Source organism: Heteronotia binoei, chromosome 15 (genome assembly GCF_032191835.1).
Source record: "Heteronotia binoei isolate CCM8104 ecotype False Entrance Well chromosome 15, APGP_CSIRO_Hbin_v1, whole genome shotgun sequence".
NCBI lineage: Eukaryota > Metazoa > Chordata > Lepidosauria > Squamata > Gekkonidae > Heteronotia > Heteronotia binoei.
In genome coordinates, this window is record NC_083237.1 from 60,939,208 (window position 1) to 60,956,147 (window position 16,940).

At 46.3% G+C, this 16,940-nt stretch overlaps 1 protein-coding gene across 3 annotated transcripts in view; it reads left to right on the forward strand.

Annotated features, from left to right (window-relative positions):
• KANSL1 (KAT8 regulatory NSL complex subunit 1) overlaps positions 1–15,559 on the forward strand; it is a 202,296-nt gene extending 186,737 nt beyond the window's left edge. For all 3 annotated transcript variants that reach the window (XM_060254604.1, XM_060254603.1, XM_060254606.1), the window contains 4 exons: positions 1,741–1,798; positions 7,986–8,098; positions 11,586–11,832; positions 13,419–15,559. In XM_060254604.1, the coding sequence (XP_060110587.1) occupies positions 1,741–1,798; positions 7,986–8,098; positions 11,586–11,832; positions 13,419–13,646 (646 nt within the window). In that variant the 3' untranslated portion in view covers positions 13,647–15,559. The remainder of the gene's footprint in view (positions 1–1,740; positions 1,799–7,985; positions 8,099–11,585; positions 11,833–13,418) is intronic.
• Positions 15,560–16,940: the final 1,381 nt, after the last annotated feature.

A 16,940-nucleotide genomic window follows, 5' to 3' on the forward strand; every position in this document is an offset into this window, starting at 1 on the left:
AAGCTCCTTAAAAGAGGAGGATGCTCACACCTGTCCAGTCTCTCCAGCTGAAAGGATCTCCTGGTATTTCCTTGACATTTTACAAAGGATCTGAAGTAGCAGGAGTTGGGGAAGAGCATCTGTGCCTGCTGCAGCCTTAGCAGGCCAGTCATTTGACTCTGCTTAAGGCAGCTTCCTGTGCTATTGTGGGAATGATGTTGTGGGATGACATGAGAGGCTGAGATCAGGCTGCAGAATGATGTGTTGGTCTTGGAGCAGACAGATTTAAGGTGGGCCAAATGAAATGCTTTTGCTTTGTCTGGGTGCCCCAGTAAAATTGCTTTCAATTTGAGCATGTATTTATTAAAGGGTTTAAGTTCCTTTTTGTTCAAAGTGGCTTGCAAGAGAATTTTGTAAAAATACTAAAATAAAGCCTGGTCACTAAATTACAGCATGTCGGATATAACCTCCTCAGGGAATTAAACTACTAAAGCCAGAAGAATCATAGCCAAAAGCAGAATGAAATAGTAAAGTTTCCATCTGGCACCTGTAGTGAAACTCAGAGAAGAATGTTCCAGAGATGTGGGCCATCACTGAAAAGGCCCTGCTCCTACTCACCATTAGCCTTGCCTCATTTGATGGGTATTTGGAGAAGGGCTCTGTTATGTTTTACTCAGTAGTAGAAGGTACTAGCAAATCAGATGAGCTTGTGCAGGCAGGGTGGGGAAAATGTGATTGGAAACCAGAGTTGACTCTGTAGGACAAGTGAAAAGTCAGTATGACATAGTAAAGGACTGAAAAGATGTGGGGTCAAGTCCATTCTCCTTGGCCACTGGATGGCATTAAACAAATCACAGTCTAAATCTAACTAACCTCAAGGTACAACAAAATTTATTATGTACAGCCAGAGGCCATTACAAGCAAACACAGAGAGCATAAAACCTTAGTCACAAGTAATGATTCAAAAATTACTGAATCTAAAAATACTCATTAAATCATTTCACCCTTCAAAGACGGCTTTAGCCCATATTTTCTTAGCTGCCGACCTAACCAACCTCATAGGATTATTGTGAGGGGGCGGGAGGGTAGCGTGAAGTGTGAGGGGCACAATAAATGGGTGAAAAATATTTTTCCCTCTAACAAGCAGGGGTTGGAAAGTGGTCAGTGAAATCAATAAAAGTCAGTTTTTCCGGCTTGGTCATTAATTTGTCATTAAAAAAAAATGGTCAGTAAAGTCAGTATTTCTTTGTTTTTGTGAATGCAATTTGTGGGGTTTTTTTGTTTTGTTACTGCATTTTTATACTGTATACTTTGGGGGGAAAAAAGGAGTATTATTATATCCAGTATGTGATTATTTTTAAAGGGAATTTTTTTTTTTTGCCTTAAGTTTTGTGCAACAATGAAAACATTATCCTATCTTCATTTAAAAAAATCAATCAAAAGGCGTTTGATGGCTGGCTATGGGGATGGTGGAGGCCAGGTGATAAGTAATTTTTTAATGAAGTCCCAGTTTTACTTTTAAAACACTGATTTATCAATAGGTTGAAATTAAATTGTAATTTGTTGTCAGTATTTGGCCAGTTTTTTTAAGAAAAAAATTGTGGTCAGTAAAATCAAAAATGTCGATCCTTTGACTAGTTTCCACCTCTGAACCAGGAAAATGTTTTGTTTGGGCTTTCCTACAGGCAACATGTTTCTTTCTTGGTCGTTCTTGCTAAGACACTGCCTCTCACTTTTTTTCTTTGCTGGTCTGTTTTGCAGCTGGCGTGTTGTGGATATCGGTGCTGTGAAGGTGAACCCAGATGAAGATAATGAAGAGGTAGCTATGGTAACCATTTTCCTTTGGGGGGGCGGCGTTGGGAAGTGCCCAGCTCACAGCCAACTTACTGCAGCCCTGTAGAGTTTACAAGGCAAGGGATGAACAGGTTTGCCATTGGCTGCCCTTGCATAGCATCCCTTTCTGTCTTTTGACGGTCTTGTCATCTCAGTACTAATCAGGAGGAGTGACTCTGTTTAGCTTCCAAGATGAGATCAGGCTGGCTTGGGGCAATCCAGGTTCTTGATAGCCTCTGTGTATTCCTGATGATGGAAACCTAAAAGAGAAAATATCTCAACGTACGTTCTTTTCCTCTCCGCTCAGTTTCGGAAAGCTTCATCATGGAAGAATGACATCCTAAAATGATCACACAAACTTCTCCAGCCTTCAGTGGGGGGGAAGTCTTTCTTGGGCAACTTAATGCCCAATGGCTACTGGAAGACGGGTTCAGTTGCAGGCTAAAGCAGACTTCTGTTAACAGAGCTGTAGACTTACTGCCTTTTGAAAAACACATTCCAATAGTTGGGACAGATTTGGCTAGACTCGCAGCCACCAGCTTTGTGAAAACCGGGATGCATGACCTTGTTCAACGGGTAAGGGTACTTGGGAGAATAGGAGTTCCTTCTTACAGCTAGATTTACACTCACACTGAGAGTGAGAGCTCTTCCTCAGAAGGAGGAGGTACTCTGCATTAGGGGTGTGCGAAACAAACAAACAAACAAAAACACCTGGAGTTTTTTGCTGATTTGATATTCCCGAATACCAGTATTAGTATTGTATCGGTATTCATGTAAATATCAGGAAACCCAAATTCATTTGGCTCCATTATTCCTTTTGGGGACCATCCCCATAAGGTATAATGGAGAATTTCACTCGCCAAATCGTGTCTGCAGCACTTAAGGCATTGAGCCGTGCCGAATAAAAGCTGAATAATACCAGCTTTTATATTCAGGCGTGGCTATTTCAGTAGTGGAATAAAAGGTATAAAGTACTAATAAGATGGTTCCCAGGTATTTATTTGTCTTGATATAAACCAAGCATGTACCCCTACTCTGTATTGCTCATAGTCTTTATTACAAGGGGGGGAGAGCACAAAATTCCGGAGCCTGCATTGTGTTTTTCACGTGAATGCACCTCCCAGGTGATTGGATTTAATCTGATCCTGAGACACAATTAGACACAAAAAGATGCAGGGATGTAAAATATTGAATGTGTGTTGGTTAATATTTAAATTATAAAAAGCTTAATTAAAAAAAAAATCTGTAATTTAAAGCTCTAAATCAGAGAAGTCAATCTAATTTCTTATCAGGGCTGGATCTGACATAAACGGCACTTGGTCAGGCCAGGCCATGTGTTCCATAAAGTGTAATGCCGGGTACCAGAGATAGAAACTTTATAAAGGTGATTTCAGATGCTAAACGGCAATAGCAGGTGAATGACAATAGCCGGCTTGGTTGGATTAGTGTGATACGCGGAGCGATAATAGGCCTGGAGATATCAGCACTGGTAATGAGACAGGAAATCTAGGTCTCAATTCAGCCCAGGAGGATGCAAAGAATAAGCGGACGCAAGTCCGACTTTAAAAACCACAGCATTCAAAAACCTGTGGGGGCGACATTTTAATCTCCCAGGATGTACCGCTGCTATATCTGAAGAAGTGAGCAGTGACTCACAAAAGGTCATACCCTGCCACAAATTCGTTAGTCATTAAAGTGTTATTGGGCTCTTGCTCCTTTCCACAAGTAAAGATTACAATCTGTGCTGTTAGGTTTCTTCCTCCCCCCCCCCCATTTGTTAGATCTAGAGAGGGGGCTCTCTCCAAGTGAAATAATGTGTTGATTTCATACTGGGTAAAATCCACTCAGTGCTTGTGGTGGTAATGAAACAGTTAAAAGAGCAAAAGAGGGGGGGTATTAATGCGATGAAAGGCAGCCAGCAAGGCAGGAGGGGAGAGAGGGAGATGTGCTGAACATAAAAATACATAAATGCATTTTTTTAAATAAGAGCCCCCTGGTGCTGAGTGGTAAGCTGCAGTACTGCAGTTCAAACCTGAGTTCGATCCCGGCGGAAGCTGAGTTCGGGTAGCCGGCTCAAGGTTGACTCAGCCTTCTATCCTTCTGAGGTCGGTCAAATGAGTGCCCAGCTTGCTGGGAGGAAAGTGTAGATGACTGGGGAAGGCGATGGCAAACCACCCCGTAAAAAGTCTGCTGTGGAAATGTTGTGAAAGCAACGTCACCCCAGAGTCGGAAACGACTGGTGCTTGCACCTTTACCTTTTTATAAATGCTAAGCCAAAATAATTTCCTTTTAATTCCCCTTTCCCCAACTCCACTCTCTCCCCTGCCCCCTCCCTTTCTTTTAAGATGCCTGCTTTTGTCTGTGTTTGTATGGCTGTGAGAGAGGGGGTGGGGGGTGGCGTCTCAAAAGTAAACAGCAGAGCAGGGCAATCACAGTGTAAATTGTGCTTGTCAGAAGAATTCCCCTGCTCGGAGGGTGGAGCAAGCATGCATGCACATGGAAGCTCACATCTCGAATAAAACTCCGCTGCTCTTAAAGGTGACACTGGACTTGAACTTCCGTTCTCTCTTGCTCTCTCTGGCTGGCTCTTTCCCTCCCCCTCCCTTCCTCCTGCTTGCTTCTTTCCCCTCTCAGTCAGTTGTATCAAAGAACAAAGGAACGGGGAAGGGGGGCGTGGGAGAAGAGACCTCAGCCAATGAAGTAGGGAAGGAGGCTGGGCTTAGTATCTCTCCCTGGCAATTGGGGGAGACGGGTGAAAGCTTCCAATGCAGCAAAAGCAAGGAAGCAGGAGAGAGCCAGTGCTTGCGGGCCAAATAGGAGCCCTCGGTGGGCTGCTTCCACCCCGTGGGCCGAATGTTTGACACCTCTGCTCTAGATTTAAGTCAGGGGCAGCCAAATTTGCTTAACGTAAGAGCCACATAGAGTGAACATCAGATGTTTGAGAGCCAGAAGGGAAGAGAGAGAGGGAGGCAAATGGGGGGGGGGGGAGGGACAGGCGGAAAGAAAGCAAGTTTAACTTTCCATGCCTTCTCCAAGCCAGCCAAGAGGATGGTGGGAGCTTCGAGAGCCGCACAGTGTGTGTGAAAGAGCCACATGTGGCTCCTGAGCTGCAGTTTGGAGAATGATCATATGAAAGATGTATTACAGATGTATTGTAGGAGAGCCAGTTTGGTGTAGTGGTTGAGTGTGCGGACTCTTATCTGGGAGAACCGGGTTTGATTCCCCACTCCTCCACTTGCACCTGCTGGAATGGCCTTGCGTCAGCCAGAGCTCTTGCACAGGTTGTCCTTGAAAGGGCAGCTGCTGTGAGAGCCCTCTCCAGCCCCACCCACCTCACAGGGTGTCTGTTGTGGGGGAGGAAAGGAAAGGAGATTGTGAGCCGCTCTGAGACTCTTCGGAGTGGAGGGCGGGATATAAATCCAATATCTTCATCTACCTCACAGGGTGTCTGTTGTGGGGAGGAAGGGAAAGGAGATTGTGAGCCGCTCTGAGACTCTTTGGAGTGGAGGGTGGTATATAAACCCAATCTCTTCATCTACCTCACAGGGTGTCTGTTGTGGGGGAGAAGATAAAGGAGATTGTGAGCCGCTCTGAGACTCTTCGGAGTGGAGGGCGGGATATAAATCCAATATCTTCATCTACCTCACAGGGTGTCTGTTGTGGGGGAGGAAGAGAAAGGAGATTGTGAGCCGCTCTGAGACTCTTCGGAGTGGAGGGCGGGATATAAATCCAATATCTTCATCTACCTCACAGGGTGTCTGTTGTGGGGGAGGAAGAGAAAGGAGATTGTGAGCCGCTCTGAGACTCTTTGGAGTGGAGGGCGGGATATAAATCCAATATCTTCTTCTTCATCTTCTTCTACATAAATTTTCATCAGGACAATGCAGTGTGACTGTTTCTAAAAGAGAATGTAGTGCCTTTTCCCGTCACCCATGATTGTGCAAGCTTTTGTGTGGGGAGATGATTTCTGGAACAGTGAGGGTTGCCAGATGTCCAGTTTTGTCCTGGACAGTCCAGTGTTTTCACTTGACAGTTGCGGGGGGGGGGGGGGGCGAAAAAAACACCAGGCATATAAATTTCTGTCTCGTTGTGCCGGAGAGCCTCCCGCTCTGCACTCTAGTGCAGTGGTCCCCAACCTTTTTGGCAACAGGGACCAGGTTTAGTGGAAAACAGTTTTTCCCGGTCTGGGTGGGGGAGGTGATGGTTTCAGGATGATGCAGTTGTGCGCTTTATTTCTGTCACATTGTAATTAGGATTGCCAAGTCCAATTTAAGAAATATCTGGGGACTTTGGGGGTGGAGCCAGGAGACTTTGAGGGTGGAGCCAGGAGACATTGGGGCGGAGCCAAGATCAAGGCTGTGACAAGCATCATTGAACTCCAAAGGGAGTTCTGGCCATCACATTTAAAGGGACAGCACACCTTTTCAATTCCTTCCTTCCATAGGAAATAATGAAAGATAGGGGCACCTTCTTTTGGGGCTCATAGAATTGGACCTCCTGGTCCAATCTTTTTGAAACTTGGGGGATATTTTGGGGAGAGGCACTAGATGCTGCACTGAAAATTTGGTGCCTCCCCCCCGAGCCCCAGATACCCGCAGATCAATTCTCCATGATTTTCTATGGGAATAAATCTCCATAGGGAATAATAGAGTTCCCAGCAGACATTTCCCTCCCCCCCCCCCCCCCGCTTTCTGATGACCCCAAAGCGGGGGGAGGCTCTCCACACCGGGGGATCCCCTGCTCCCACCTGGGGATTGGCAACCCTAATTGTAATATATAATGAAACAATTATACAACTCACGACCCGGTTGCTAAAAGGCCATGGACCAGTACCGGTCCATTGCCCAGGGTTTGGGGTCCCCTGCTGTAGTGCATTTGCTTGTCCCAGAGATGCAGGGATGAGTTTGGGTGGCTGTCCTGCACACCCCAGAAGGGGGGAAGGAGCACAGGAGTGGGGGTGGGTGTCGCTCTTGGAGGAAGGGCCTCTCTCTTGGCAAGTATGGAAACAGCGGAGGGAATCCCTTTTTTAAAATTCCAATTAGTTTCTTCCGGTTCCTAAACCCTGCGGGAGTGACTTTTGAAAATCTGCAGGCACTCGTGGAGAGAACAGAGCCACCGCTGTTTACCAGAGCTATGCGCTTTCTTCTTGTGCTCCTCGTTCATGTGCCATCTTCTGCCAGCCAGCTCTGAGCTATTTCCCCACACCCCATGTTCTCTGTGCATGAAAATATGTGTAGAAAGAAGCAGGCAAAAGAATTAGCATGCAATATAAGCAAAGGTGTTAAAAATGCTCCCGTTTGTGTAAACATATTGCGTGTGTGCAATGCAGAATTTGATTTCCACAAAGTTGGGAGTATAGCCTGATGAATGAACAGCAGCTGTATCTGCCGTATGAGTTGTAGAAGGAATGGGCGTACAAGAACAAGGGCAGGACCTAGGGCAGTTCCGCAGGGCCTGTAAGACAGTCCTCTTCCGGCTGGCCTACAACAACTAACTGACACTGAGAATTTCTGGATGGAGCTAGAATGCATTTGACAGACCGCTGTTTTTTATGTTCTATGTTTTATTAATTTACTGTTTTAACTGTTACTATGAAATTGTTTTTAAGCTAAACTTATGTAAGTTTACATGTTGTGAGCCGCCCTGAGCCACTTCGGTGGGAAGGGCGGGATATGTCGAAATATAAATAAATAAATAAATAAATAAATAAATAAATAAATAAAACAAGGCCTTTTATTCCAGATTAATCAATATTGAAATTACTTCCCCTGGCTTCCGTAAGAGCAGTCACTAACACAGTCAGTACCTGTGTGCTTTGAATTGCTGGTTACTTTCAACAGCTCTTGGCTGGCAAAGGGGAAGGAATTTCAAGCGTTGTCTTTGGATTGGCCAAACCAAGTTTAACTGCACGGCTCACACCCATAAAAATCGACCCTGCTGCACGATTGCTTCATAGTCAAGCTGTTCCACGTTTTTTGAAGTTGTGGTATAGATTTTGTATTCAGTGATTCAGCCGTAATCCATACTCACTCTAAGCACGCAGCCACGGTGACTGCTGCCCTTGATGCTAAAACATCGTCGTGAGGCGTCTTGCAATGTGTTTGTTGGCCCCCTGCAAGTCACTGAAACAGCAGAGCCCTCCAGGGTTAACCTTCATGCCGTTGCTCTTTCAGATAGAGGACCTGTCGGATGCCGCCTTTGCCACTCTCCACGCCAAGTGTGAGGAGATGGAGCGGGCCAGGTGGCTGTGGAGCACAAGTATGCCACCTCAGCGGCGGGGCAGCAGGTAAGACTGGCAGCTCTTTCAGCGCCACAGCACGCTCGAGGTCCCAGGTCCTGGGGGCTGCTCAGTCTGAGGGAGAAGGTCAGGGCACTGACGAATGTTGGCCTGGCCAGAGAGGGGGGGCTGCCTTTGGGGATGACTGAGTGGCTGCCAGGCTGTTGTAACTGACTTCTGGCTGCAGAGGATGTTAATTTAATTAAATCTAATTAATTTTAAATTGCGGAAAGCTGTTTTATTGGCACACACACACAAACACATAGTTGCTGTCGTTGTTTGTTGTACCTTGCTCAGAGCCCTGAGTTCTCAGGGATTGGGTGATTCACGAATCTGATTTAGAGATATATAGATAAATATATTGCACCTGTTCAGAGAGGTACGCTGGCTCCCAAGTGTTTGCTGGGTGTAATTTGAAGTGCCTCTGTTGACCTTGTTAAGTTTGGCCAAGGCTTTTGTTGAGATCCTCAGGGTAACCTCGCCTCTTTGGTCACTGCTGACCTCTCCACCACGGTCTTCCTGCCCTGGTTTTCAAGTTGTATTCCGGTGGCAAAGTTTGTAATAAATCCCAGAGTCATCCCAGTGAATGTGCAGGCGTTGTGGTTTGCCATCTGAGCAAGTTGTTGCCTAAAGATCTCTGCCTTCTTGGAACATTTCACCTGTTTACTTGCGCTTTGCTTGTGGCAAAGATCAGTTTGGATTGTGTGACTCGAAACGGGAGGCTGTTCTGTTGGGCGGGTGAATGGTCTGGCCCTGTAGGATGTAATCGCCTCTGGCAGCTTTTCATTCTGTGAACAGAAGTTTTGAGAATACCTTAAGCAGGTTGTGGTGTCTGCAGGTACACTCTTGGGCCTCTGTGCATGTTGCAAAGCAAAGTTTGGGACCTTCCAGAGTTGAACTTGAAAATTTCAAACCAAACAACAAAGCAACTGTGTGGCCAAACAAGTCACTTAATATCTTGAACAAATTTACTTCAATAACTTTCCATACAAAAGTATCTTATGCAATACAAAGTGCCACAAGGCAACACATAAATAATCTCAAAGTCCAAAGAGTCTTGTAAAAAACCGCTAAGATGTGGTCAAACCAAGATAGTTCCAAACATGAACGGAGCGGTGAAAATATGTTCAGAGGATGACTGTAGCACAGTCCTTCTCTCTCCTCTCCACCTTCCGAGCACGACGATGAATATAGACGCTCTCAACGACGATGAATATAGACGCTCTCAACGCGTTCGTCGACTTGGCTTGCTGCGCGTTTCGAACAAGCGCCCGAGGACAATTCCAACTTTTTCAAATCAATGAAAACATCCTCTTTTGTACTGCAATTAGGAAAACATTTCTACAGTGGCTCACGCTCAAGGTGAACGCATGAGCCATTGTAGAAATGTTTTCCTAATTGCAGTACAAAGGAGGATGTTTTCATTGATTTGCTCTTGAAAAAGTTGGAACTGTCCTCGGGCGCTTGTTCGAAACGCGCAGCAAGCCAAGTCGACGAACGCGTTGAGAGCTTCTATATTCGTCGTTGTGCTCGGAAGGTGGAGAGAGGACTGTGCTACATTCATCCTCTGAACATATTTTCACCGCTCCGTTCATGTTTGGAACTATCTTGGTTTGACCACGCTTTAGTGGTTTTTTACAAGACTCTTTGGACTTTGAGATTATTTATGTATTGCCTTGTGGCACTTTGTAATGCATAAGATACTTTTGTATAGAAAGTTATTGAAGTAAATTGGTTCAAGATATTAAGTGACTTGTTTGGCCACACAATTGCTTTGTTTTTTTCGTTTGAATTTTCTTCTGCGTTCTGTTTTATTATTGTTTGAACGTAGAAATTTGGCAACCAGCCCTGCCCAGCCTAAGAGAAGGTGCGTCAGCATGCATGCTTTCCCATTCAGTTCTTCTTTGACCACCACATAGAGAGCATCTTTCTTTTTACTGCTGGAACTGATCTGGGCTTTTCTCTTGCCTCCTGAGACTCCCTTTTGTCCACAAGAGAGACTGTGCCTCTATGGCACAGTGATCCAGTTTTCAGAAGTGCCTCCAGGATGGTGGCGAATTGCCCGCCACTGATGGGCACCATCGTTGACAAAGTACAGCAAATGGAGTCCAGCTCATATCGCTAGTGATTTTGCTAAGCTGGCTTGCTGGAATTGCTCCATGTGTCTCAGAGCGCTGTGTTGGACTGCGCTCCTTCTGCATTGGATTTGATGGCTCCGGTACTGAGAGCTTTGGTACCAGCTAGACCAGTCTGTTTAGTCTGTGTCCTGATAGTACTGATGTTTGTACCCAGGCCCTTAACTCTGTGATTTGGGTTCCTAAACAGGTGATACTGGGCCAGTTTCCTTGGACCTTAAATTGTAGGCATCCTGCATACACCCCCTTCCTCCACTGATCATTGGCCCTGGCACTGCTTCCCCAAGGACATGAGACCTCCTTATGGAAGGGCCTTGGGAATGTTCAGTCTGGAGAAGAGGAGATCGAGGGGGGACACGATTGCTCTCTTTAAATAGTTGAAAGGTTGTCATTTAGAGGAGGGCAAGGAGCCGTTCCACTTGGCAGCTGAGGATAGGACTCGAAGCAATGAGCTCAAATTCCAAGCAGAAAGGGTACCAGCTGGATATTAGGGAAATTTTTTTTTTACAGTCAGAGTAGTTCAGAGGTGGAACCAGCTGCCTAGGAAGATGGTGAGCTCCCCTTCATTGGCAGTCTTCAAAACGTGGCTGGATGATTATTTGTTGGAGATGCTTTAGGCTGATCCTGCATGGAGCAGGGGGGTTGGACTAAATGGTCTATATGGCCCCTTCCAACTCCATGATTCTGTGTTAGAGATTCCAACACTTGGGTGGCCGTTATTTCACAATTCTAAAGAGAGACTGTCTGCCCCATCCTAGCTTTGAAAACAGGTCATCAAAACTGTCAACATAAGATTGGATGGAATTTTATGCAGAGTCTTTTGGGCTTCCAAAGCTACCCAAGATTTCTAGGAAATGCCCATCAGCAGGGAGCTGTGTGCCTCCAACATCTTCTTGTCTTAAGCATCTCACATGATTGGCTTGCTATAGAAAACTCCTGATAGACTTCAGCAAACATTAACCTTGCTTTGCTTGCTTGTAAAGACCTGCAGGCTTGGGGAAACAGTCAATTCAAGGACTTTCTCCATTTTCCCAATGAAAAAAACAAGCGATTTTAGGGAGCACTGGGGTGGAATTTACCGTGCCTGCTTCATACGTTTGTAGGAGCAGTTTTTTATTCCGTTGGGCAAGCCCCACCCCTCAAGGCACACCGGTCACATTTCTTCCCTTGATCTGGGCAGCACCTGTCTCCACAGTTTTTAGTGTAGCTTTAAAAGATTCCAAATTTTGCTCCACACAGTAACGGGACTGCACGGATTGCCATTTGAAGAACATCGACGAAAAATGAGCCGACTTCTGTTTTGAACAACTTTGTTTTCTATATATGTAGTTGTATATAACAGAGACACATCTTAATTCCAGGTCCTACAGATCAGCAGATGGACGGACAACCCCACAGATGGGGAACCCCTCTACCCCGCAGCCAGCCTCCCCTGAAGTTGGCAACGGCCACGCCCACTCTGACTTCTCCCACACCCATTCTCCACGTAGTCCCATCAGCCCTGACCTGTTCTCTGGCCCCCACACCCCTCTGTCCCGGGACTCCATGCGGCACCTATCTTCAGAGGACACGCGCTGTTCCACCCCGGAATCTGGCCTTGATGAACAGGTGAGTCCTTCCTGGCTCCTGAGGAAGGGCCCATGAGTATTCTTGGCATTGCAGGTGTTAACTGTTAGTGTACTATAGTGTTAGTGTACTAGAGAACCAGTTTGGTGCAGTGGTTAAGTGCATGGACTCTTACCTGGGAGAACTGGGTTTGATCCTCCACTTGCACTTCTGGAATGGCCTTGGGTCAGCCATCGCTCTGGCAGAGGTTGTCCTTGAAAGGGCAGTTGCTGTGAGAGCCCTCTCGGCCTCATCCACCTCACAGGGTGTCTGTTGTGAGGGCAGAAGATACAGGAGATTGTAAGCCACTCTTCAGTCTCTGATTCAGAGAGAAGGGCGGGGTATAAATCTGCAATTCTTCTACTATGTCATTTATTTTGGTGAAAGTGGTTTTCCTCTTGCAGCCCAGTAAGCTCTTTAGGGGAGTGAACAGAAGTCGGAAAAAAGTCTGACTCTTAAAGTTTTCCAGGATGCCTGCAGTTGGGATGGGGACTTCCAGAGATAAACTGACCCAGAGAGGAATCCTTGGGTCAGCAGCCGGTCTAGTTGGTAGGCAGTGGGCGTCCTCAGCAAAGTTCTGGGAATTGTTTCTCTTAATGACTGTGCAAGTGAAGTAGCAGCTATGAAAACGAATCTCTTTGGCTGCTCACTCTGTTCTGCGAATGAACAGCCGGTGTGTCGATGTGGGGATTTCCAGTCCCTGCTCAGCCATGAGGCTTGCTTGGCGGCCGTCGCTCAGGTGACGTTCTTAGAGTTAAGCTGCTGCTTTCAGATCCTTTAGAGATGCGTCCGATGCAGATGTGAAAAATATGACAGCACAGAGGTATGAATAGGCGGATACGTAGAAGCGAGTTAAACCTCAGGCAGACCTTTCTCTACCGTTAACAGTAAGATAAAGCAGGGGTCTGCAGCCCCCAGTCTGTGGACCCGGTCCCAATCCGTGGCCTGTTAGCAACCAGGCCGTGAGCTGTATTTCATTATATATTACAATCAGTTACACAAATCAGTGAGCTCCCTGTCAGCAGAGAACTGTCTCCCTCAAAGGTCAGTGGTTCTGCTGGGGTTCTCGCCTGATGGGGAATCAGAATCAGCCAATGGCGCAGCAGAGACAGCATGAGCCAATCCTGTGCAAGCCACATCTAACGAATGAAAATCCTCAGAACTGCCACCACGGTTGGGCTTTTTTCTCCTGTTCCACATAAACTAGTAAACAGTTCAGGAGATTGTTGCTCCATTTGTTACGACGACAAATAAATATTTTAAAAGCAAATTCCGTTTGTAATAATCGTTTGGATACACTATATTTTTAATATGCTAGTTGTGATAATTTCATGCCAAGTAAAATTGCCCATAGTCATATTTTATGTTCCTAAAGTAATAGAATGACTTTCAATCTGGAAAAGAAAAAGAAATGCTAATGTAGCTTTTTTTTTTTCCTTTCAATTTTTCTGAAAATTTCCGTTTTTCCCCGGGGAAAAAAAGGGGGGGAAAAAATTCCGGAAATTTTACATCTCTCTTGGGAGATGCAGAGCGTCTGTGTCCTTAAACCCTCCCCCCCCCCCACTAACGTACTTGCCTCTTCCTTTCAGACTGTACAACCCTGGGAGCGGCGCAGCTTCCCCCTGTCCTACAACCCCAAGACAGAGTGCGAGGACCCGCCAGACCCACCGGACCGGTCCTCACGCAGCACACGGCGCACATCGGGCAGCAAGCCCCCCCGAGAGACAGACGGAGCACCCACCTCACCCACCCTCGCTAGCTTGAAGAGCCGGAACCCGGGGCCAGTGACCACAATCCAGCGGCCGGCCCACAGATAAGAGACGGACGGGAAGATGAAAGCAAAAAGCAATCCACCAAACTAACTCTTGGCATTAAAGCTTCCGAAATCTGCGTTTGATATTCAAACATCCTGCTGCGAATTTTCACAGTTTTTAGTGAATTTAAGGAGTTTAGAAACTTTTTTTTTTCTCTCTCCCCCCCCCTTTCTTTCTCTTTCAGTGTTTCCTTGTCACAGACGCCTTCTCCAGTTCTCTATGGTCTAGTGAGGAGAGCAAACGTGTTCCACCCCCCCCCCTCGCTTAGGTGTGTCCTAGAGCCAAGGGTGAAGCTATTCCCTTCCCCCTTTTGGTGGGGGGGTCATTCAGCGTCTGTTCTCCTTACTTGCCACCCACCACTGTCCTTTCCTCTCCCTTAAGATTTTAGTGGAGTGAAATTAGTGGTGAAAAGTGATGTCTGAATTCCACCTTCCTCACAAAATGTTCCACTAGCACCAGAAAGCACCCGCAGTGCAAATTCTCTAGTTGTTTGGTTCCCAAAGCTATATTCAAAAGGGACGGCTTCTTCCCACTCTTGAGGCCCTTTCTCTCCACTTACCGGCTTTAATCCTCTCCGCTGCTTTTGATACCATTTGTCCATCTTCAAGAGGAAAAGGTAAATTTCCCTTCAGCCCCCCCCCCCCTTCCCCAAGTTACAATTTCAGGCATCAGTTTTCTTCAGATCCTTTTGTGGTTTTTTGGGAAGAGGGGTAACGTCATAACATTGAAAACGGGGTCCAACATTTCAAAAGGAGCAATTTCTTTTGTCAGATGTGACTTGTAATCCCCCCCACCTTCCTTTCATTGTGCTGTTAACGATTAACCTTTCAATTTTGCCCTCTGCTGTTAGTTTTAAAAGTTGGAGTTGGTTATAGGTCTGCTGCTACTGAATTGCCATACAGTAGTGTTAAGCCTTAAATAGTGGGAGGAATGTCACAGGTTCAACCACTTGCCACCCTAGACCCATAAGCCATATTTTAGTTAAGAGTGGTCTAATCTCACTGTGTTCTCCACCCCTACCGCCCTGCTCAAGTAGTCTGTTGCTTCACAATGGCGCCCTCAGTTTGACGATCCATCCATCCCCGGAGTACCTAAAACGTTTGGGTTTTGGGCAGAGCAAGACAAGGACTTTGTTTTTCACCACTATTGCTTGACTCCACCTCTACACACACACCTGTTTGAATGCAAAGCTGCTTGTCAGGTTCTTTCCCTCCTTTTCTGAGCGTTTTTTCGGGCTGACTTTGTCACCAAGTTCAACAGGCTCTTCCTCCTCCTTTTAATTATTATTATTATTTAAAGAGGCCACTGCCACCCCACCCCCCCCCCCCCCGCGACTCCCACCTTCTGCACACCGGCCAAGCTGCAACGTGTGTTCCTGACCCTGGTGGTGTGGCTACTAGGCCCTGTCCTGTCGTTAGCATTGCGCCTGTCTTCTGTATTAATCACATCACCAAAAAAAAGGGGGGGGAAAGACATTTTTCCCCCATTTTGTAATCGTAATGAATAGTAGCTAAACTGCTTAATGGTTGGGGTTTTTTCACAATTTTCAACATGACCTAATTTTTTTTTTTTTTGGTTCTGTTCTAGTTTTAATTTCTTTTAAAAAGAGGAAAAAAAACACACCCAATGCTACCATATCCCTCTGCATTAAGTGCTTTTTCTATTTATAAAGTTGAAAATTCTGAATAACCCTCTTAGCGTTATAAAGGAAAAAAAAACCCACAAAAAAACTTGTATTTTGTAAATATTTCTTTTCCTGCTTCAAGCTGTGTAATGTCCTTGTTATATAGAAATGCTTTTCTTCAGAGAAGCTGATCTTTGTTTAATGTCTTGATTCTGTTGGCCAAAGCACAGATGTGTGCTTATAAAAAAAAAAGGGAAAAAAAAGGATTAAAAAAAATTAAAAAGTTAAGAAAGCTGTACGCCAAATGTTTTCTTGGGTAAATGGGGGGAAGGGTGTGGTGTACAGGGACAGCGCGTGGGAGTAGGCGGGGTACCCCACCTAGGGGTACCCACACAGAGCGCATCTCCAGCCCTGCCTTCAAGGCAGGATCAGAGGAGCACTTTCCCCCCTGCAGTAAGCTTCAGCGAGCTATTTTTGTGGCGCCGGACACTTTTGGGTTGAAACCAACTGAGCGGTGTCTTCCAAAGGCGCCACTCAGCCACTTTCAACCCCAAAGTGACCGGCGCTGCTAAAAACGGGGAAAGCGGCGGTTCGGCAGCACTGTTGTGCACCAGCTGTCGCTCTCTCCTTGCTGCACAATGTCACTTTTGGTATCAGCTCCATAGAGGGAGCTTTTTGGGGGGCGGGGAACGGCCAGGGGGCTGCCTCTAGCGGCAGAACCGCTAGCGCTGGCCCTGGCAGTGTATGAGGTACCTCAGCTTCCTGTCTAGTAATGCTAATGTCTCAAGGGGGACAAGATAGCTAGGAATGGTTGATGGGAAGGAGAGCAAACAACTTCTGGCCTTGGGTGGCCATAAACCCTTTGCCTTGGAAAAAGGCTAGCAGCGGCTTTCAGTTCCAAGGTGATACCCTTTTATTCAGATATGGATCATCCAGCAAGTTCAGCAGCTGCCTGCGGATCAGACCGTGACAGAGGAAATCCACCCACTCACCGTTGCTTCCTCCAGCAGCTTTTCTCCCCCTTCCTTCCCCCCTGCTTGTGCCGCCACCCAATGGGGCTTCTTGTTATGGGTCATTTGAAAAAATTCCTTTGCTTTTTAAAATTTGTAGGGGGGGTGGGGAATACTCCTTGTCTATACATGTCCCTGTTGTGCAGTTTTTAATATGAACGCTGGGACCAGTTTCCTCCGCCCAGCAGCCTCGTAATTCACCTTTCTCCCCTTCCAGCTCACCAACCAGCCTACCTTTTTATCTGTCTCCTCCATTTTCATTTATATTATTTAATTTATATCTCGCTTTCTTCGCCGTAGGGCTCCAATGCTGCTTACATCGTTTTTCTCTTCAACCTTGTGGAGGTGTAGGTTGTACGCGAGAGGCCCAAGGCGACTTGGAGGCTCAGGACTGGGTCTCTACAGTTCATAGTCTGAAACCACTACACAGCGTTGGTTTCATGAAGGAGCAGCCAGTCCTGGACGAGTCACCCAGGTCAGGAGCTATCAAGTTGCCCCCTGGTTGCTGCCAGGCCAAAAGCCAAAACACTCCCAGAAAGGGCATCTTCCCTTTACTCGCAAATCATGGCCTGAATGCTGAAAATACTGTTGCGGTTGCTTAGCAATATACCCAGGGGACATCTGTTTCTTAAACCTACATCATTTGGAGGGTTGAAATCCCTT